The sequence below is a fragment of the Pinus tabuliformis genome, chromosome 6 (genome assembly GCF_031772625.1).
Source record: "Pinus tabuliformis cultivar Carrire ecotype Pingquan chromosome 6, CPIR1, whole genome shotgun sequence".
Taxonomy (NCBI): domain Eukaryota; kingdom Viridiplantae; phylum Streptophyta; class Pinopsida; order Pinales; family Pinaceae; genus Pinus; species Pinus tabuliformis.
The window spans coordinates 1135984306-1136004284 of NC_142292.1; the positions used below are offsets into that span (position 1 = coordinate 1135984306).

At 39.1% G+C, this 19979-nt stretch overlaps 1 protein-coding gene and 1 pseudogene across 2 annotated transcripts; one reads left to right on the plus strand and one right to left on the minus strand.

Moving 5' to 3' along the window:
- Positions 1-967: 967 nt before the first annotated feature.
- On the plus strand, positions 968-2019 carry LOC149262875 (transcription factor MYB106 pseudogene; annotated as a pseudogene). Its single transcript, XR_016248678.1, has 3 exons — positions 968-1070; positions 1165-1293; positions 1402-2019. The product of XR_016248678.1 is annotated as a transcription factor MYB106 pseudogene (transcript).
- A 465-nt stretch (positions 2020-2484) lies between these two features.
- Positions 2485-3781, minus strand: LOC149262876 (transcription factor MYB93-like). Its single transcript, XM_089386641.1, has 2 exons — positions 3345-3781; positions 2485-3236 (listed from the first exon to the last, which is right to left on the minus strand). Exons 1-2 carry the CDS (start codon positions 3461-3463, stop codon positions 2573-2575), a joined length of 783 nt encoding a protein of 260 aa, XP_089242767.1. The 5' UTR covers positions 3464-3781; the 3' UTR covers positions 2485-2572.
- Positions 3782-19979: the final 16198 nt, after the last annotated feature.

Consider the following 19979-nt stretch of genomic DNA (forward strand, 5'->3'; position numbering starts at 1 on the left):
TTTGCTGAAATCGTCAAGCCTTTTCAACATATGATCAAAATAGACAACGATTCAAGTGGGTCTCTGTTTAAAAGGAAGCCTTTTACAAGGTGAAGGTAGCTACAGCTCTAGCGTTACACAACCCGAAACTTCTGTAAGGACTTATCACTGTACACTTCCACATCCTCTCATTGTACTTTGCATTTGGCCGGAAGTGGACTTATAGAACCTTGTCCTACTCTACAACGGGGTTACATATCTGCACAAGGTTTTAAAGAGCAAAGACAAATGCAGATCTAGAGGCAGTGGTTTCAACTACCCCAACATCCTTCTCACCATCCCTCCCATTTTGAACACCAGAGACATCCCTTCTTGTTCTGTTCCTCTAGCATATCTAGTATCAAAGCTAGTAGTCGTGGTACCAGTTCTAGAAGCAAGAGATATTCCACAATCCTTTATTTTCATTTAGTCATGGGCACTTTCAATAAGAAAAAAACAAACAGAGAGTGAACCTGCAGTGCATCTTCAGTAGTTTTCTCTCGCTTCTAAAACTCTCGTTTCTTTCATAGAGTAAGATCATGCATGCGACTCTAAGAATTTTAAGGTGAAAATTAAGTATTAAACCTGAATCTTGTATGCATATTTCTGAATTTTGTTGCATCTTTGTTGATTTTGTTACCACTGGAATCCTTCGGTAACTCGTAGCTAGTTCTGCAGGGAGTAGTCTACTCAGGTGGAAGAATGGCCCGGTTTCCGTCACCGCTCGGAAAAACCTCCAGCTCCGACCACCGGCAATTCCTCCACAGTCCGCGGCCTCTGCCCAGCTCCGCCACCCTCCGCATTAATGTGGACGATTGACAGGTTCCTGACAGACATTCCGATTTTCGGATTTCCATCGCGTCTTGCCTGGAAGTTAATTCACCATATTCACCTGCGAAAGGGGACGGACGGGCTCAAGATCAGAAACTCTTTGCCGGGAAGTTAATTCACCATATTCACCTGCGAAAGGGGACGGACGGGCTCAAGATCAGAAACTCGTTACATACAGGAGCACGGCCATGGCAGCTGGAGGGCTCTGCCGCAGAAAGCTGGTGATTAGGAATTTATATTTAGTGCTAGAACTTGCAAGAAATTCTCTGTATTTTTGTTTTTTTGGGTAGTTTTCATGGGGTGATTTTTATGCAGGGTTGCTGAGATGCGGGAAGAGCTGCAGATTGCGTTGGGCTTACTATCTAAGGCCAGATATCAAGCGGGGAAAGTTCACTGTGCAGAAGAGCAGACTATTATTCACCTTCATGCGCTACTGGGAAACAGGTCAGTTGGCCTGACAAACAAAACAACGTTGGATGAATTAGTTTTTTGTATCTTGATTCTGTCACCTGTGCACTGCACTGAGAGCTGATCTTGATTATAATGTGACAGGTGGTCCGCCATTGCTACTCACCTTCCCAAGCGAACCGACAATGAAATCAAGAACTACTGCAATACCCACCTGAAGAAGCGCTTGCTGCAGATGGGAATCGACCCCATGACGCACAAGCCCAAAGCCGAATCGATTATGGCACCTGGTGTTCAGTCGTCCAATGGGTTCTCGAATCTGAGTCATACGGCGCAGTGGGAGAGCGCGCGCCTGGAAGCCGAATCGAGGCTGGGGCGCGAGTCCAAGCTCAGGGCCAGGGGCCTCTGGTTTGCCCAGTTGAGAAACGTTAATGCGAGCTCAGATTTATTCAGCCGATTGCAGAGAGCCAGTCCAGGGTTCGAATCCGATAGAGAGGAATCAAAGATTCCCGGGTTGAGCTCTGTTCTGGGCTTTGATTGTATGAAAATGACACAGAAATGGGACAAGTTCCAGGATTCGAGGTCGGGAACCAAGTTAGACCAGTGCAATTTGTCAGCCTTGGGAGGTTCACTGGGAGTTATAGTCCACTGGAGAATGAGGAACGAGCTAGTAAGACGAGCTATTTGGGCCTTCTGCAACAAGCTATGTGCCATGCTTGAATATTTTATATTCTATGTCAGTTTAGACCTGAATGTCTGTGAAATCTCAACACTTTTTGAATTGTTGGATTTCATATAGACCATATAAATGGTTTTGTAATTAAATTCAAGGTTTTGAAAATGGAACATTCTTAAAATTATACAGACGCAAAGCAAAGCCAAGCCACTGCCAAATAACCAATTGAATTCTTCAACTTTCAAAAAATTATAAAAAGTGATGTTAGTAATTGTAAAATGAAATGGTTAAATTTCAAGGCAAGATATATAATACACAGATTAACAAGAGAACTAAAAGGATAATGAGGGGAAATAACAAGTTTTTCTTTAGACAAGACTTCATATTTGTCCTTGAGTTTCAAATAATGAAATCCAATGCTTCATAAAAGGTTTTAAAGCAACACACATTGGATTCCAAAACTAATATATCACATAATACATCCCACCATGCTAACAAAAAACCCAAAGCCTGAGGTGATAATAACAGGGTTTCTCTGGACAATAATTCATTAATCAGTAAATTTCAGGCTATTTCATATAATTACAAAACCAAATTAATCAGTAAATTTCAAACAATCCAATTTAATTACAAAACCATTTATATGGTTTCTATGAAATCCAACAATTCAAAGAGAGTTGAGATTTCACAGACATTCAGGTCTAAACTGACATAGAATATAAAATATTCCAGCATGGCACATAGCTTGTTGCAGAAGGCCCAAATAGCTCGTCTTACTAGCTCGTTCCTCATTCTCCAGTGGACTATAACTCCCAGTGAACCTCCCAAGGCTGACAAATTGCACTGGTCTAACTTGGTTCCCGACCTCGAATCCTGGAACTTGTCCCATTTCTGTGTCATTTTCATACAATCAAAGCCCAGAACAGAGCTCAACCCGGGAATCTTTGATTCCTCTCTATCGGATTCGAGCCCTGGACTGGCTCTCTGCAATCGGCTGAATAAATCTGAGCTTGCATTAACGTTTCTCAACTGGGCAAACCAGAGGCCCCTGGCCCTGAGCTTGGACTCGCGCCCCAGCCTCGATTCGGCTTCCAGGCGCGCGCTCTCCCACTGCGCCGTATGACTCAGATTCGAGAACCCATTGGACGACTGAACACCAGGTGCCATAATCGATTCGGCTTTGGGCTTGTGCGTCATGGGGTCGATTCCCATCTGCAGCAAGCGCTTCTTCAGGTGGGTATTGCAGTAGTTCTTGATTTCATTGTCGGTTCGCTTGGGAAGGTGAGTAGCAATGGCGGACCACCTGTCACATTATAATCAAGATCAGCTCTCAGTGCAGTGCACAAGTGACAGAATCAAGATACAAAAAGCTAATTCATCCAACGTTGTTTTGTTTGTCAGGCCAACTGACCTGTTTCCCAGTAGCTCATGAAGGTGAATAATAGTCTGCTCTTCTGCACAGTGAACTTTCCCCACTTGATATCTGGCCTTAGATAGTAAGCCCAACGCAATCTGCAGCTCTTCCCGCATCTCAGCAACCCTGCATAAAAATCACCCCATGAAAACTACCCAAAAAAACAAAAATACAGAGAATTTCTTGCAAGTTCTAGCACTAAATATAAATTCCTAATCACCAGCTTTCTGCGGCAGAGCCCTCCAGCTGCCATGGCCGTGCTCCTGTATGTAACGAGTTTCTGATCTTGAGCCCGTTCGTCCCCTTTTGCAGGTGAATATGGTGAATTAACTTCCCGGCAAAGAGTTTCTGATCTTGAGCCCGTCCGTCCCCTTTCGCAGGTGAATATGATGAATTAACTTCCCGACAAGACGCGATGGAAATCCGAAAATCGGAATGTCTGTCAAAAACTTGTCAGTCGTCCACATTAATGCGGAGGGTGGCGGAGCTGGGCAAAGGCCGCAGACGGTGGAGGAATTGCCGGTGGCCGGAAGCTGGAGGTTTTTCCGGGTGGTGACGGAAACCGGGCCATTCTTCCGCCTGGGTAGACTACTCCGTTTCTGATCTTGAGCCCGTCCGTCCCCTTTCGCAGGTGAATATGATGAATTAACTTCCCGGCAAGACGCGATGGAAATCCGAAAATTGGAATGTCTGTCAGGAACCTGTCAGTCGTCCACATTAATGCGGAGGGTGGCGGAGCTGGGCAGAGGCCGCGGACGGTGGAGGAATTGCCGGTGACCGGAGCCGGAGGTTTTTCCGGGTAGTGACGGAAACCGGGCCATTCTTCCGCCTGGTTAGACTACTCCGTTCTGCAGAACATGCAATATGATTTTCCACTCATGTTCCATTCTGAACTCCACTTGGATTTATGACAGCTAACCAATTGCATATTTTGTTCCATGCAAGTGGCAACATTGCATGATTATGAGCGTGGCAGCAAGTGAAAACTCGTGGCAACATGGTGGCAACAAGTGAAAACTCGTGGCAACGTGGTGGCAACTTGGCAGCAAGTGTAATTTATCCCATAAAAAATGATTTGATAGATTATGGAAAAAGACTTGATAGTATGCATTTTTAAGGTAAGTTTTTGGTACAATATGTGCTTCTTCGCCTTGGGGAGAGGCAGGCAAAATAAGACCCTTGAATGCTTGATTGGCTAATAAGAAACCATTTCAGTGTTTAATAGGTTCAGCTAAAGGTGAATGGCAACATATACAAAGAGACTTTGGTTAAAAGCATTTTTAGTCCTGCAAATGGCTCATATCCCAAAGCATATCGATTACAATAGTCCATGCTGCCTAGGGCAGAGACTAATAAAAGTAAGACTATTTAATATACATAATTTCAATGAAAACTGCAAGAAGCAAAGTCTGCGTATGAATGAAATTGTGTTTGATAAAAATATGTAGTTTTAATGAATAGATCAAAGTGTATTTTTATTATACATATAAACATTTTATTGAAGGTATTATTAAAATTGTATAAAACCCACATACCATGGATGTTGTCCTTATAGTTTTAATGAATAAATCACTTTTTTTTTTTTTTTTTAATTTCAATGAATAGATTAAAGTGTCCTTTTTATTATATAATAGATATAACCTAAGTAATTTATTTTAAGGTGTTATTGAATATGTATAAACCCCACTTACCAAAATACACTGTATAGCATGATGTTGTCCTTATATAGGACAAATTCCTTTCCTATTTCGTTTCAAGCTTATTTCTTTACTCCACCCATCATCTCACCACAAGCTTATTTCTTTACTCCACCCATCATCTCACCACGTAGTTAAAGTAGGAACCACCTCATTTGTGCTAGCTTTAACCTCACCACAAGCTTATTTCTTTACTCCACCCATCATCTCACCACGTAGTTAAAGTAGGAACCACCTTATTTGTGCTAGCTTTAACCTTGTAAGGAGATGTGTAAATATATTCTTGTAAGAAATTTTATCATTACACTATTATAAGGTTAAGTCTTCAAACTTCAACCAATGGAACTTTGTAAATATTGTTATTTTTATGGAAAAAAAGTAATCACTTTGCATAATTGTAATAATAAAATTTGATTTATTTTTTAATAATAATTTATCATTCATATATATATATAATTTATTTATTTTTTAATAATAATTTATCTCATATATATATAATTTATATGTATAATTGAATTTAGCAAAGAGTATAATGTATATCTACAAAGTATATAAAGTTATGTCTAAACCTTGTATCAAAATAATGGATTAAACACTTATTAATGTGATTCATATTATAATATATTGTCGTCGAAGAAATGCATCATGTTATTGATTAAAACATCCTTTCTTAATAATCTCAATAATCTGTAAAATGTGCAAGAGTTTAACCATTTTTTTGCTAAAAATACCTGGAATGGAATGAGAAAAGAAATTCAATAGATTTATGGTCAAGTGATGGCTCGGGTCTTGGCGTCTCCTCACGTGTAAGTGGAATCATGGTCACTCGATGGCCGATGATAGGGGAAGTGACGAGAAAATCGTCGTTAGTTTGGCCCACAACTCACAGTTTCGCCCACCGGTTGTAGGTTGTGTTGGTGGGTTTTTTGGTGATGAATTGGAACTCGGTCTCTCGATGACCGATATAAGGGAATAGAGGTAGGTTGATGGGGATGCTTCTATAGGCTCTCTACGTTCAACTCCAAATGACCCCTTAAGAGTTTGTCGCTTGGCTCCTCACCTCAAACCATAGATTCCTCCCTTCTCCCACGCATGTTTCAACCCTGTCAAAGGTTACTCGATGCTCCAAATCATCATGTCATTGGATTGGAGACTCTATTACTTCAAAATAAATTAATCACACACACAAGACCAAGTTAAACCAAATTACAAAATAGTTAAAGCAAGACTAAGTTAAACCAAATTACAAAATAGTTAAAGCAAGACCAAGTTAAACCAAATTACAAAATAGTTGAAGGTAGGAATAAATTGAACATGAATAGATAAGAAAACAAACAACAGTCTGATCATTCCCCCCCTTGAAAGGAATCTTTTCACTATTCTATTAGTGTTCGATTTGAAAACAATCCCCTCCTCATCCTAATTTGGGCTTTCAAGCTAATATCATGGCTTATAGGGATTTCCGCCACTGTCATCCAACTGACAACTTTTACTAGTTGATCTCTCTATTTAACCATGTATTCAAAATATCCTTTCCCTCTCGTCTTCTTGGTCATTCTCCTGTCCAACACCACTTCAATTTATTTTTGAGCTAGTTTTGGCATGTTAGGATATTCCGACACATAGGAAACAGTTAAGTGTAACTTGGTCTAGTGTAGAGTTAGATAAAGTGTGTTTCTTTACTATGTACATTTGTAACTTACAATTTGACGGTCATGATATGTTCTAGACATGAAGTGATGTGAAAATTCATTCTCTCCTCGGTATTACCGACATTTGATCCGTGGCTTACCATCTGATTGGTCTATGATCTCTATTTAAAGAGCATGGAGGGTCATTTGTAGGGTAACCATCCATGAGAGAAGCTTATGCAAATTTTCTTTCTTTTATTAATAAATTTCCTAAAGTGGCTGTGTTGGCTCAGGCCGTGGACTGTTTCCCTCTGTTATAGACATGTTTGTGCCTTACAGCTCTAAGCATGAAATGTCCATAATCCAAGGGATCCAAAGTCCTTAAAAGTGTTGTTCCTGCCCCTAAAGGAACAAGGTCAACCAATGACAACTTCTCCCAGAAGTTCTCCACCAGAAACTGCTCAAAACTAGTCAAATCAGGATCAATTCAGAAGCTCCACTAGCTGCATGCGTTGCAAAGCACCCAAATACACTGGCTAGGTACGTTGCAACGCACTTGAATGCACTACCCAGGTGCGTTGAGCGGGAAATGACAAGTGGCAAAGTCATTCAACGAGGTGGAGAGACAATGGAAGCTTCCAGAATCTTCTCCAATGACACTTGCCTCACTGAATTCGACCAGTGATGAGTAAGAGGCTCTCAGTCTCCAAGTGGAAGCAAGAACTGACAGAGAGAAGCCACAAGTCAAAACATAAGCTGACTCATCCTCTCTGCTTACATCTATATATGGATCCCTCATCCCAGAGATCTAGAGGCTGGAATTTTGTACTTTGCAGAGAATTGCTGTTGGTTTGAGATTGAGATTAGTACATTGGGTGATTTATGCTTTGTTGGAGGTGAGGAAGGGATTCCTTTGCTGGGAGGTAGATGCTGGATCGGTACTCACTTGGTTGTATCTCCTCTTGGACTTTCTTATCATATTAATAAAACTATTTGAGTTTCTTCTACATGCTTGTATATTAGTGATGTTTTGTTATATTTGCATGTTTAGCTTAATCTGATCCTGAGCTTTTTATGAATGTAAATCTATATCTTCGTGTAGTTTCTCTCTTCTGTGATCTTGTAGGAATTTAGTGAAGCTGGGCTAGTAAGGGAGCAGGCAGTGGGAAGCGAACAAAGGGAAGAGCGATTGGATCAACAAACTAGCGAAAGACACAGGTTAGTTACATCCTTCCTCTTCATTTACATTTCATAAAGAAGAATACTCAAGCAGTTTTCCTTGTTTGTTGCTAAGGCACTGTCACACCTTAGAGTGGGATAGGGGCGTTCTGAATAGATACTTTTCCCAGCAACACCCTCTTTGAGGGTTTTAACCACGTCAAGAATATTGGTGTATTGATCTATGATCCATTTGTGAGCAATGTCTTTTGGTGTTATATATGAGGATATTCCCCAGTAAATTCCTACACTGTATCAGGGCTATTTGAGGGCCGCATCCGTTGATGATCCAAATCGAAAGATGGTACAACTGCATCCGACTGTCATTTCCTAGATCCATTGTTTTTGACCGCTTTCAGGCTGAGAGGACTACTTTATTGTGTTAGGAGAATTTGTTCTAGTGAGGAACATGTTATGTTTCACGCGAAAAGGTTTCTGGTAGCCCTAGCTACGTCATTCTTAAGATCTGGAGGTATATAGTGTTTATTTGTAGTTTTAGTTATTCATCTGTCTGTTTTTATTTTCGGTTTATCTAGCTCTCTGTTTTTTTTATTACCGAATTTATACTTTTCATTTCTGCGTATGGACTCTGTGTGATCTGGGCAAATTAGAAACAGAAATGAAGGATTTTTCTCATGCGTATGCTCTTTTCCGCTGTGCCTTAATGTGATCTTGGAAAATCAGAAATATTGAGGAAAATATTTGGTTTCCGGCAAAAGATAACTTCAAGCCATAAGGTTTGGTTTTTTTTGTATGTTTGTGTTGGGTTGTGTGTTTTTTTGTTTTGTAGGAAAAAATAGCTTTCTTGAGTAAGCGCGCACCCCAAAGCTTTAGTGGCTTAAAAAAAAAACAATCCCTTCCTATTTTCCAAAAACTACTAACCTTTTAAACTAGCTCACTTGGTCCAAAGTTGCTTTATGAGAATAAAGGTATTGGGTTCAAGTCTTTCTTTTTGTTGAGTTACTTTTTCAAAAAGCACATGTAACTTATGTTTTAAAGTTACTTTATGTAAAAGTGTTCTCATCCATTATAAAAAGTGAGTCACTTATAATTCTAAAGTCTCTTTATCTTTTATTTAAGTTACAATTTAGTGAGTAGCTCATAAAGTACCATTGTAAAAGTGACTTTCACTTATTTACAAAAGTAGGTCACATAAAATATTTTTTAAAGTGAGATAATTAGATTAACTTTGGAAGGAGGAGGAGGAGGAGGAGGAGGAGGAGGGGGGTCGGGGGGTGGGGGGGAGAGATTTTTTTTAAATATAACATTATCATTCACTTCTACACATTCACGCACTTCGTCGGCATCTTCAACAACTTTTCTTCAAAAAGCCATAACTTCTTTATTCAGAAGCCGTTTTTTTTTAATCAGCCTAATTTTTCAAGATATTTCCATTGGAACACTTAGTTTCAACATCTACAGCTTCAATTTCTGTTAAAATGAAAAGTCCATGCCAAGTTATTCTTAACAACACCAACTACTTCCAATGGTGGTCCTACATTGTGGATTTAATTAGAAGTAAAGGTCTTTATAGAATAGCCTCAGGCCAAGAAACTAAACCTAAAGATGAAGATAAGGCAGCCAAATGGGAAAATAGGCAAGATCAAGAATGTGGGTTGATAAGGATGTCTATTTCTCCAGAACTTAGATTCCATATCACAGAACTTGATACCCCTAATGAAGCAATGAAACAACTCACTAAAGTTTTCGGAATTAAAAATGAAATTAGATCCCATCAACTTGAAAATGAGTTGCTTACGTTGGACCCGAATAATTTTTCTTCCATTGAAGATTTTTTGTCCAAGTTCAAGACCCTTAGACTTCTCTTGGAAGGTGTTAAGGTTAAGAAAGAAGATGGTAGCCTTATTTGTTCCATTCTTACTAAGTTGGGACCAACCTACTTTGTGTTTGTTTCCACCTTCCAATCTACTAGAGAAGAATTTATTTCTCAAGGACAAGACTACAAGTCCCCCTCTTTTGATGCCTTTTGTGATTCTTTAATAAGAGAACAAGAAAAACTCTTACATCTTGGTCTTCTTAATCTTGGAAACTCTTCTAAGAAAGCCTTAGCCGCCCAGCAATAACCAAATTCAAAGAATCCTAAGAAGTAGTATCCTAAAAAGAATGGTCCTAAACCAAACAAGGGTCTTAAGCAATTTCAGTCTCAAAATAAAAAATCATTTCAAAAAAATGATAAGGCAAATAAAAACAAAGGGAAGAAGACTGATAGACATTACCACTTTTGTAATCGAGATGGCCACTTAGAATCCAAATGCTTTAATAAGATGGATGCCTTGGAAGCAACAATGAAGAAGCATAACATCCATTTGGAACACTCTTCAAATTCAACTTCATCTTTAGGAATAGCACTTTCTGCATGTGGTTGTCAAGCATCTCGGTCTGGTTATGCACTAAATGTGTCTTCTTCTTCTCATTCTCATGAGTGGCTCATTGATTCTGGAGATCCTTATCACATGGACAAAAACAAAGCCATGTTTTCTTCTTTATTTGATTATAACACCAAAAATATATATGTTTGTGTTGATAGATCTCTTAGTGTTGTAAGGATTGGAACTTTTCATCTAGACAATGGTCAATTTAATAATGTATTATGTGTTCCAACCTTATTCAGGTGAAGGTAAAACCATTGAATTTTCACCTCACGATGTTGTAATTAAGGACCTAAGAGATCCTAAACAGATTTTAGCTACTAGCATTGCTGATGATTCTACAAGGTTGTATAAGTTTAACAACTTTGGGTCATCAACTCTTCCCTCAGTATTTGTTGCTCATAATGATGAAGTGAGCAAACTTTGGCATGAGCGATTTGGTCACTTAAACTATCGCTCCATTCAAAATCTATGTAAAGAAAATATGGTGACAGGTCTTCCTATGGTATCTTGCAGATATGGTGTTTGTTTTGGATGTGTACTCAGAAAACATCATCAGGATAGTTTTAAAAAACGTGCCTCTTGGCATGCCTCAACGTGCCTCTTGGCATGCCTCTTGGTAAAAACGTGCCTCTTGTGCATAGTGATTTATGTGGTCCACTTCCAGTTGTTTCATTCTCTGGCTACAAGTATTTCTTAACTTTCATTGATGATTTCTCCAGACGCACTTGGGTAAACTTCTTAAAACTCAAGAGTGAAGTATTTAACACGTTCTTGGCCTTTAAGGTCTTTATTGAGAAAGAATCTGGACATGAAATTATTAAGTTAAGATTTGATAATGGCAGAGAATATGTCAACAACAAATTCATCAACTTTTGCACTGAGCATGGAATTCAATTGCAACATACTATTCCATATACTCCACAACAAAATGGTGTAGCTGAAAGGAAGAATCGCACCTTAAAGGAAATGGCTAGTTGTATGATTCAATCTGAAGGACTTGGTCTTAATTTTTGGGCAGAAGCAATTAATTATGAAAATTACATAGTAAATCACACTCCTACTAAGGTTTTAAAGAATATTACTCCAGAAGAAGCATGGAGCTCAATTAAACCAGATGTAAGTCACTTTCGTGTTTTTTGAAGTGAAGCATGGGCACATACTCTAGATGAGAAACATAAAGCTTTAGAACCTAGGAGTGAAAAATGTATTTTTGTTGGATATTCTGAAGATGTCAAAGGATATAAACTTATTCCACTTAAGTGCAAAAACGTTATCATTAGAAGAGATGTAAAGTTTGCTGAAAATATATCGGCTTATGAGCCTAGTTTGGCAAATGTGCCACCTCTCTCTATCCCTTCTACTTCTAAAAATATTTCTTCTTCAGATGATGACATCGAGGATGACAATCCTCCCCGACCTTCTCAGGATCCTCCTTCATCTCCTCAGCTTCCAAAATGGGTTTGTGCTACTCGGGATGTAGCAGGTGCTCTTGCAGGTGATCCTATAGATCAACGACGCACACTTTCTCAGTTCAATAGAGCCTCTTCTTTACTGGCTCAAGCTTCAACGAATTATGATCCTAGAAGCTTCAGGCCATCTAGATTGGGATGTAGCTATGAATGAAGAATATCATTCATTATTGGAAAAAGATATGTGGGATCTTGTTCCTCTCCAAAGGGATGAAACCTCGTTAGATGCAAATGGGTTTAAAGAACCAAGTTTGGAATAGATGGAAAGGTTATAAACATAAAGCTTGTCTTGTTGCTAAGGTTTTTTCACAAATTGAAGGCATTGACTCTACTGAAACCTTCTCCCCTGTTTCCAAAATGAACTCTATCTACCTTGTTCTTTCCCTTGCTGCCTCTTTCAAATGGGAAGTCCATTAGATGGATGTTAAATCTAACTTCTTGCATGGGGCCTTGCATGAAGAAATCTATATGGAACAACCTCCTGGCTATATACAAATAGACTTCAGCCTTGTATGCTGGCTTAAGAAATCCCTTTATGGTCTCAAGCAAGCCCTTCGGGCTTGGTATGCCAAAATGGATAGCTTTCTTTTAGATACTGGCTTTTCTAGGTGTCATTCCGACAATACTGTCTACACCAAGAAAGTGGGTAAGTCTCTTATCATTCTTGTTCTTTATGTTGATGATCTTATCCTTACTGGTAGTGATCCCAACCTTATAAACCATGTGAATTCTAGCCTTAAAAATAAGTTTGAAATGACAGACTTAGGACACTTGCATTATTTTCTTGGTCTTCAAGTATTGCAATCCAAGGAAGGTATTTCCATTTCCCAGTCCAAGTATTCCTGTGATATTCTATGCCACTTTCACATGGAAGATTGTAAGCCATCCCCTTCACCCTTTCAGTCTGGAGCCAAACTTTCAGTCACTTGTACTTCCCCTAAAGTTGATGCTACCTTATACCGTCAGCTTGTAGGAAAAATTTTGTATCTGACCCATACTCGTCCTAACCTTTCCTTTGTTGTTGGCCTTATTGCTCGGTTTATGCAAAACCCACATTGAATTCATTGGAAAGAAGCTAAAATAATACTTCATTATGTTTGAGGTACAATTCAGTTTAGGATTCATTACAGTGCAAAAGCATCTTCTCTATTGATTGGTTTCACTGATTCCGATTGTGCAGGTGACCCTGATGATCGGAAGTCTACTGTAGGTTAGGTCTTCACTCTTGGTTCTGGACCTATTACATGGGATTGCAAGAAACAAAGTGCCATTTCTCTTTCTTTAGTAGAAGCAGAGTATCATGGCGTCGTAGAAGCTAGTAAGGAAGCCCCGTGGCTTCGTTAGATCCTGTCAGAGTTTGGTTTTCAGCAGCAACATCTGACTACACTTTGGTGTGATAATCAAAGTGCCATTCAACTATGTAAAGATCTAGTCCAACATCAGTGCAGCAAAAACATTGAACTACACATGCACTTCATCGGAAAGCTCATTCATGACCATGTTCTTGAAGTGCAATATTGTTCAACCGATGATCAAGTTGCAGACATCTTTACAAAGGCTCTCACAGAGGCTTCGATTTATGGTTGGAGTTCAGGAAGTTGTCACTAAGGGGGGATAGGCTCTAATTCCTCCTTCCTTCTCCTATTGTGTCATATTTATACATCATTCAATCCTATCCCAAGTTGTTCTTAAGGGGGGATGTTAGGATATCCCGACACATAAGAAATAGTTAAGTACAACTTGGTCTAGTGTAGAGTTAGGTAAAGTGTGTTTCTTTACTATGTACATTTGTAACTTACGATCCGATGGTCATGATATGTTCTAGACATGAAGTGATCCGACAATTCATTCTCTCCTGGGTATTACCGACACCTGATCCGTTGCTTAACACCCGATTGGTTCATGATCTCTATTTAAAGAGCATGGAGGGTCATTTGTAGGGTAACCGTTCATGAGAGAAGATTATGTAAATTTTCTTTCTTTTATTAATAAATTGCCTGAAGTGGCCACGTTGGCTTAGGCCGTGGACTGTTTCCCTCTTTTAGGGTTTTAACCACATCACCAATATTGGCGTATTGATCTGTGATCCATTTTTGAGCAGTGTCCTTTGGTGTTCTATCTGAGGAACTTACCTTGTAAATTCCTACATGGCAGTTGATCCTTCCACTAGTAGGTCTAGTCTTCATCTTTTATAGGTACACCAATTGTTCCCTTAAAGGGATATAGATATGCTACCTTAAAAATTAGCGAAATCCGAATATCTTTTGGAAGCTCCAACTCGTAAGCATTAGAGGAAAAATTCCATAGGATTCTACATGGGCCAATTTTTCAAAGTTACAATTTGTTGTAGATCCCTTTAGGGAACCTATGTTTTCTGAGTTCCATTACCAAATTGCCCACCTCAAATTATAGTTGTCTCCTTCTTGCATTTCCTTGTTGTTTATATTTTTTTTAAATTTCTTTTGCTTGCTTGCTGTTTATACTTGCTGTAAAATCCTCACCTTCAACACTTCTGATTTCTTGCCTTCCCAGGTTCCATAACTCGTAAAATCCTCTTGGATGCATACCATACACTATTTGGAATGGGCTCATTCTGGTACTTTTGTTGGGAGAGGCATTATAGGAAAATTCAGTGTGGGCAAGCACTTAGTCCCATTACTTGGGATGTTCACTTATCAAACACCTCCTTATGTTCCCTAAACTCTTATTCACCACCTTTGTGTTTCCCATCTGTTTGTGGGTACAAAGTTGAATTGTAGCTTATATTTGTGCCCAATTTCCTCCATAAAGTCCTCTAGAAATGGTTTATGAACCTAGTATCTCACTCTGAAAAAATGGTTCTTGGTAGCCCATGCAGACTCACAACTCCTTTGAAAAATAGATTTTCAACTCTAGTTGCATTAGTGGCTTTTGTTCACAATATGAAATGGGCCATTTTTTAGGATTACCTCTATGGGTCTAAGGTAATCCTAGGATAAAATTCACACTAATGGAATCCCAAGGCCTATTCAGTATAGGTAAGGGCTAGTACAACTCGGTGTTATGTCTCCTTCCTTTGGCATATTGGAATACCTGACACCTTTCAATGAATTTATTCACTTTAGCTTGCATCAAGACATATAATAAAAAAAATCTAACGGAGGGAAGGTCTTGTCAACACCAAATTTTTTTGACAACCTTCCACTACATTTTTCCTTAATTAAATTGTCTCTCATGGAACAATGCGGTATGCACAACCCACTGTTCTTGAACAACAATCCACTGCATCATATACTCAATCTAAGGATTACTATCTCCCATCACCGATTTCTCACATTTTAATGATCCCATCCCACATTTACCCACTTTTATAAGCTCTCCAGGTTTAATATGAGTTGAGAGTTACTATGTCGAGACCCAACATCCAAGTTCCAGTTATGGAAGTGGGGTCTACTGACCAAAAACTTACTGAAATCTCTCAGGGACATCAGATCACCTAGGTGTTAGACCATAACCCTTGGTGCTTAGACACTGAGCTGGAAATTCCTTTAAACTAAGCTCACAACCCAGCTGCATGCATAAGCCATTGTGAGTGCAACTAGAAATCTCCAGCTACATGCACATGCCTCCCTCCGTGCGGTTGCAACCAAATTTTCTCGATTCCATGTGTTATTACTCAGAATTTTCCTTAGAAGTTATCAGAAGAAGGAATAAACCGAGGTAACCACAAACCAATCTTTTAAGTATAGGCTCTAGCCAACCTATGACTTAGAGAGGGCTCTCTCTATGAAATTTAGATTTGTTTTACTGGGATTTTAGGTTAGTTCTTAATGTTCATTGGGCTTTTGGTTTTGAATTGAAAGTTGGGTGGTGGAATTCTTGGAACAGATGGATAGAGAAAGGTCTTTAAGCCATTGGGCTATGGAGTCAACAAATGGATAACAGAACTGGATCAATTCATTAAAGGGAATGTTCATAGGGCAGACTAGAAAAGTAAAGCACAAATCTTTAGGTCAAATGAGTGAAATGATCCTAACCAGGGTGAGAGAGCACTTAAGAATCCTCAGACCGGGGTTAAGATGAAGAACAAAGGATAATCATGAACAAAGGGCAATTAAGAATCCTTTGCTATAGATCACAAGGAACTACCTAAACTAAGGAGCAATCAAGAATTCATTAACTTAGATTAGTGAAGAAAACATTAAATATGCATAACAGTCAAAACAGAGTGAAACTAAGCAATTTCTAAGATATCATTCCATGTTATAGCATTCATATTTTTAGAGATACAAGTAAGACCGTGGGAAAAACTTAAAGAAAAATAACATTGAACGTGAGAGAATACTTATTTGAACTTTTCTTTACACAAGAATCCAATGAAATATATGATCTTTATTCCTTGATCCAGCTAGCTGATCCAGTCATTGATACAATAGAATTTGAGAATTAAGAACAAGAAGTCTATGGAAATGTTTTGGAATCCACACTACATACTTTGATTTATGAAGTATTTATACAAAAAATTATTACAAAATATCTCAAAACAACTTGAGATTTAATCTAGGAAATACAAATATCTTCTTGCAAGAAGATAGAGATAGCTAATGAACTGTTTCATGCTGTCCCTTTTATTATGGTTGTGATGGCCTTTATTGTTGAAGTGTAACCCTTTATTCTGGCTTGTTTTTGTAGTGTTTCACACTGGAGTCTTCTCTAACTTTTACCTTTTATCTGATACTCTTTAACCCTAATGTGTTGTTTTCACTTGTTTACCTCGCTGCTCTGTTTTTACTGTGTAGTAACTTTTTGCTGTAAATTTATCACAGTAATTCAGTCATTGTCTCCCACCATTCTACATCAGGTAATTTTACATTCATCATCCTTCTGTAGATTTCATTAGCTTCAATATACTTGGCAAAATTTGGCTTGGCGAGGAACAAATGTTTTATCTCAAGCTCAAGGAAAAACAAGTTCTCAAATGTGTTGTATAACACTTTTCCTGTTGGCAATGCTTTTATGGATGAAGAGCTGGCTTGCTCCTTTGCCAACTGTTTGAGTCTGGTATCATAGTCTAACTGTGTCATGAGTTTGTCATTGATAACCATAGGACTGGGTAGACCTTTCTCCCTTAAAATCTGGAATTTAGCCATGAACCTATCAATGGCTACCTGCATATTGTGACATTTTTCTTCTAAGTTAAGCATAAGGTTCCTTTTGGAGAGGACCTTCCTTATTTCTAAAATGGTCGCAGTCCTATCTTCTATATTTAGCTCATGGAGCTCATATCTATTCTTGCTGTTGAGGAAGTGGATGAGTCTATTGGCATCCTCTGGCTTATCTCCCAACTCCTCCTTCACTTTCTGGATAGCTTCTGTAGCTATCTTTACTAACTTTGTTTGTTCAAAAATAACTTGAATTGAGGGCCAAATATCCTTGACGGAGTCAATGATATTGGCCCACAACATTTCCTTGGTTTTCCCAAGTGGTTTCTCCAGTGTTAAGTCTTTCTCTAAGACTTTGATCCTTTCACTCATTCTTTGGGATTTTTGTGCTTCTTCTTTCTGCTTCAGTTGGGAAAGTTTGCAGTCTGTTTCCAAAATTGCAACCTTTTCTCTTAACCTGTTCATTTCATTAGCCTGGATAGACATCTCTTCGATGGCTTTAACCAATTCTGTTGCTTTCTCTCCTTGTGCACCTATTGTTGTTGTAGGTTCTATTATGACTGGCAATGCTGTGGTAGGTGGAGCAGTGGGTGCCAGTGATGCTGCCAGTGTAGAAAGAACTGTTGTGGATACTGTAGGGATGACCTCTTTGGAATTTGTGGCCATGTTGCTTTGCTTCAATTGAATTAAAGTGTCCAACTCTTTTCTGTCTCCTTTAGTTGATCATTCAGATTCAATACCAAGTCCATCAACTCCTCATGTCTGGTTTGATTCTCTATGAATTCTAGAGTTTGAGAATGTTATAGCTGGGGTATTTTTAATTTCCTCTTAAGTGCAGCAATATCATCATTTTTCTTCTTAATAAGTTGCTATGTAGCTTTTATATCCTTGGGATCGTGTCCCAATTTAATCACTAAGTCCTCTAAGGACTTGATCCTTGTATCCTTGGCCTGTGAGGAGGCCTTCTCTAACTAAATTCTGCTAAGATGTTATTCAGAGAGTTCTATAGCTGATGGGCAGCTATGGCTTTACCTGTCAGGGTGGAGTATATCATCTCTCTAGCCTGTTTGTGAAGTTCAATCTGGTCTATGGGATGAATATCCCTTGCCGACATTTCAAAATCTACCTTTTTGAAATATGATGTTGCCTTTGGCTGCTGGGCTGTAGGCTTAACAAAGATATCTGCAGCTTTCCCTCTTTAATGTTAAAGGCTGACATTAGCCTTGTTTAATTGGTGGGAGTCAGCTTCAGGTACTGAGCATATGTTTGGGCCTTAAGCCTCTGATTTCTGGATTTGATTTCTTTGTATCTCTCCTTGATATCTTGATCTTTGTCAACAGGAATTATAAAGGATGACACTTCAACACTAAGTTGCCTTTACAACATCTAAGTTTGTGATGCGGAAGGCTCTTACATGCCTCCAGATGGAGTGGTAGGCCTACTTGTTTATGCTTCTATATTTGTGACCTCAGCTGAGTATTTAGTATATTCCTGCTCAGAGGCTGGATTTAGCCTTTGCCTCTTGTTTTATTCCTGCTGCAAATCGGAGGTGGCCATTCTTGAAGTGGAAGCCCCTTCTCTGTTTATTTTTGGGATCTTTTCCTCATTCTGAGGAGTTTGCAAAATTGGAGGGGTATTCATGGTTCTTTTTGGTTCTTTTGGTACTTGCAGAAAAGAGCTGTCATCAAGCCGCTTTTCTAAATCAATTAGAGCATTCTATACGTCTACTCTAGTGCTGTCTTGGTCTACTAGGGTACCTTCCACCCATTCTGTTTGATTTGCATATGCTTCTATTATAGGTATGGGATGGTGAATCAAAGGTCCTAGCTTGACCTTTTTTCTCTTCTTTGTGATGAATTCCAAAGGATCATATCTCCAAACAGAACTTCTTTGGAACTCCATTCTCTACAGAATTAGGTCTGCTTCTTTGCCTGCCTCCCTAGAGTTGCATATGAAGCGGCCTAGTTGGTCTTTTATCTTGAAATAAGCCTTCTTCTTAGCATTGACAAAGTTGACTTCATTTGCATTGATGATTTGTCTATAATATTCTAGGGAAAACAACTTCATGGGGAGGTATCTTGGCAACTTATATGGTGCAAGCATGCAACCATATATCCATATTTCTGTATGGTCCTGGTAAAGGTACTAGTCACCCACTTTGGTCTGTTTAGACAATTGAAGGACTCTCTTTATTTCTAGACTGATTTTAGGGGGAGGGCTTCCAGCGAACATTGTCATGACTCAGTGTACAAATAAATCAACAAAATCAGAATAAGAGTATGGAGACTGATATTGGTGGATCAATGGGGTCCAAAAAATGACTGACCTGGGCCGACCTTTGATGTCCGGCTTCTGAAGGGTGAATGGGAACTTATCAGGTTGGTAATATAAGAACATACTGAAGAATACTTGAAAACTCTTTCATTGTTCATCTTAGGGAATTGCTCATGCATCCTATCAGCTATAAATTGGGCATAGTCATAAATGACAGCAGGAGGTTTTCTTGGACTGTAGATGGGCATGAAGGCAAGGATTAACTCATCAATGTATTCACTAGTGGTGTACCCAAAAATGCAGGATATCATGGCTACAATGTTCTGGCCCTATGGGGAAAAATAGTAGCTACATATGGGGGGGAGTCCTTAGGGATGTGTTTCTCTTCTTTGATGAAGGTTTGGAATAGTTGGGCCAATTTTGCAAAGCTATGTTTAGGATACAAGTCTAACAAGTCTCCAATTGAGAGTGGGGTTAGGTTTGGCCCTGGTTGGAGTTGCAACATTTCATTAATAGACTTAGCAGTGATGGTGAAAAGTACCTTCTGGTCATGAGACATGATAGTTCTGTGACTGGGGATGTAGCAAGCATAGCACATATGAACAATCTCAGGCAAAATGTGGACTTGGGGGAACTGGTACTTGGGAAATTTGACTCCCAATGGCTAATTTCATCGGCATGGTTCAAGAACCTGTCCCTACTTTGGCAATGTACTTTGAGCAGGGACTCTTGGGCAGAGGTATATTTTATTTGGAAATCTTTATCTACTAAAGGAAGGTGGTCTAGGTCTAAATGAGGTGTAGTGATGG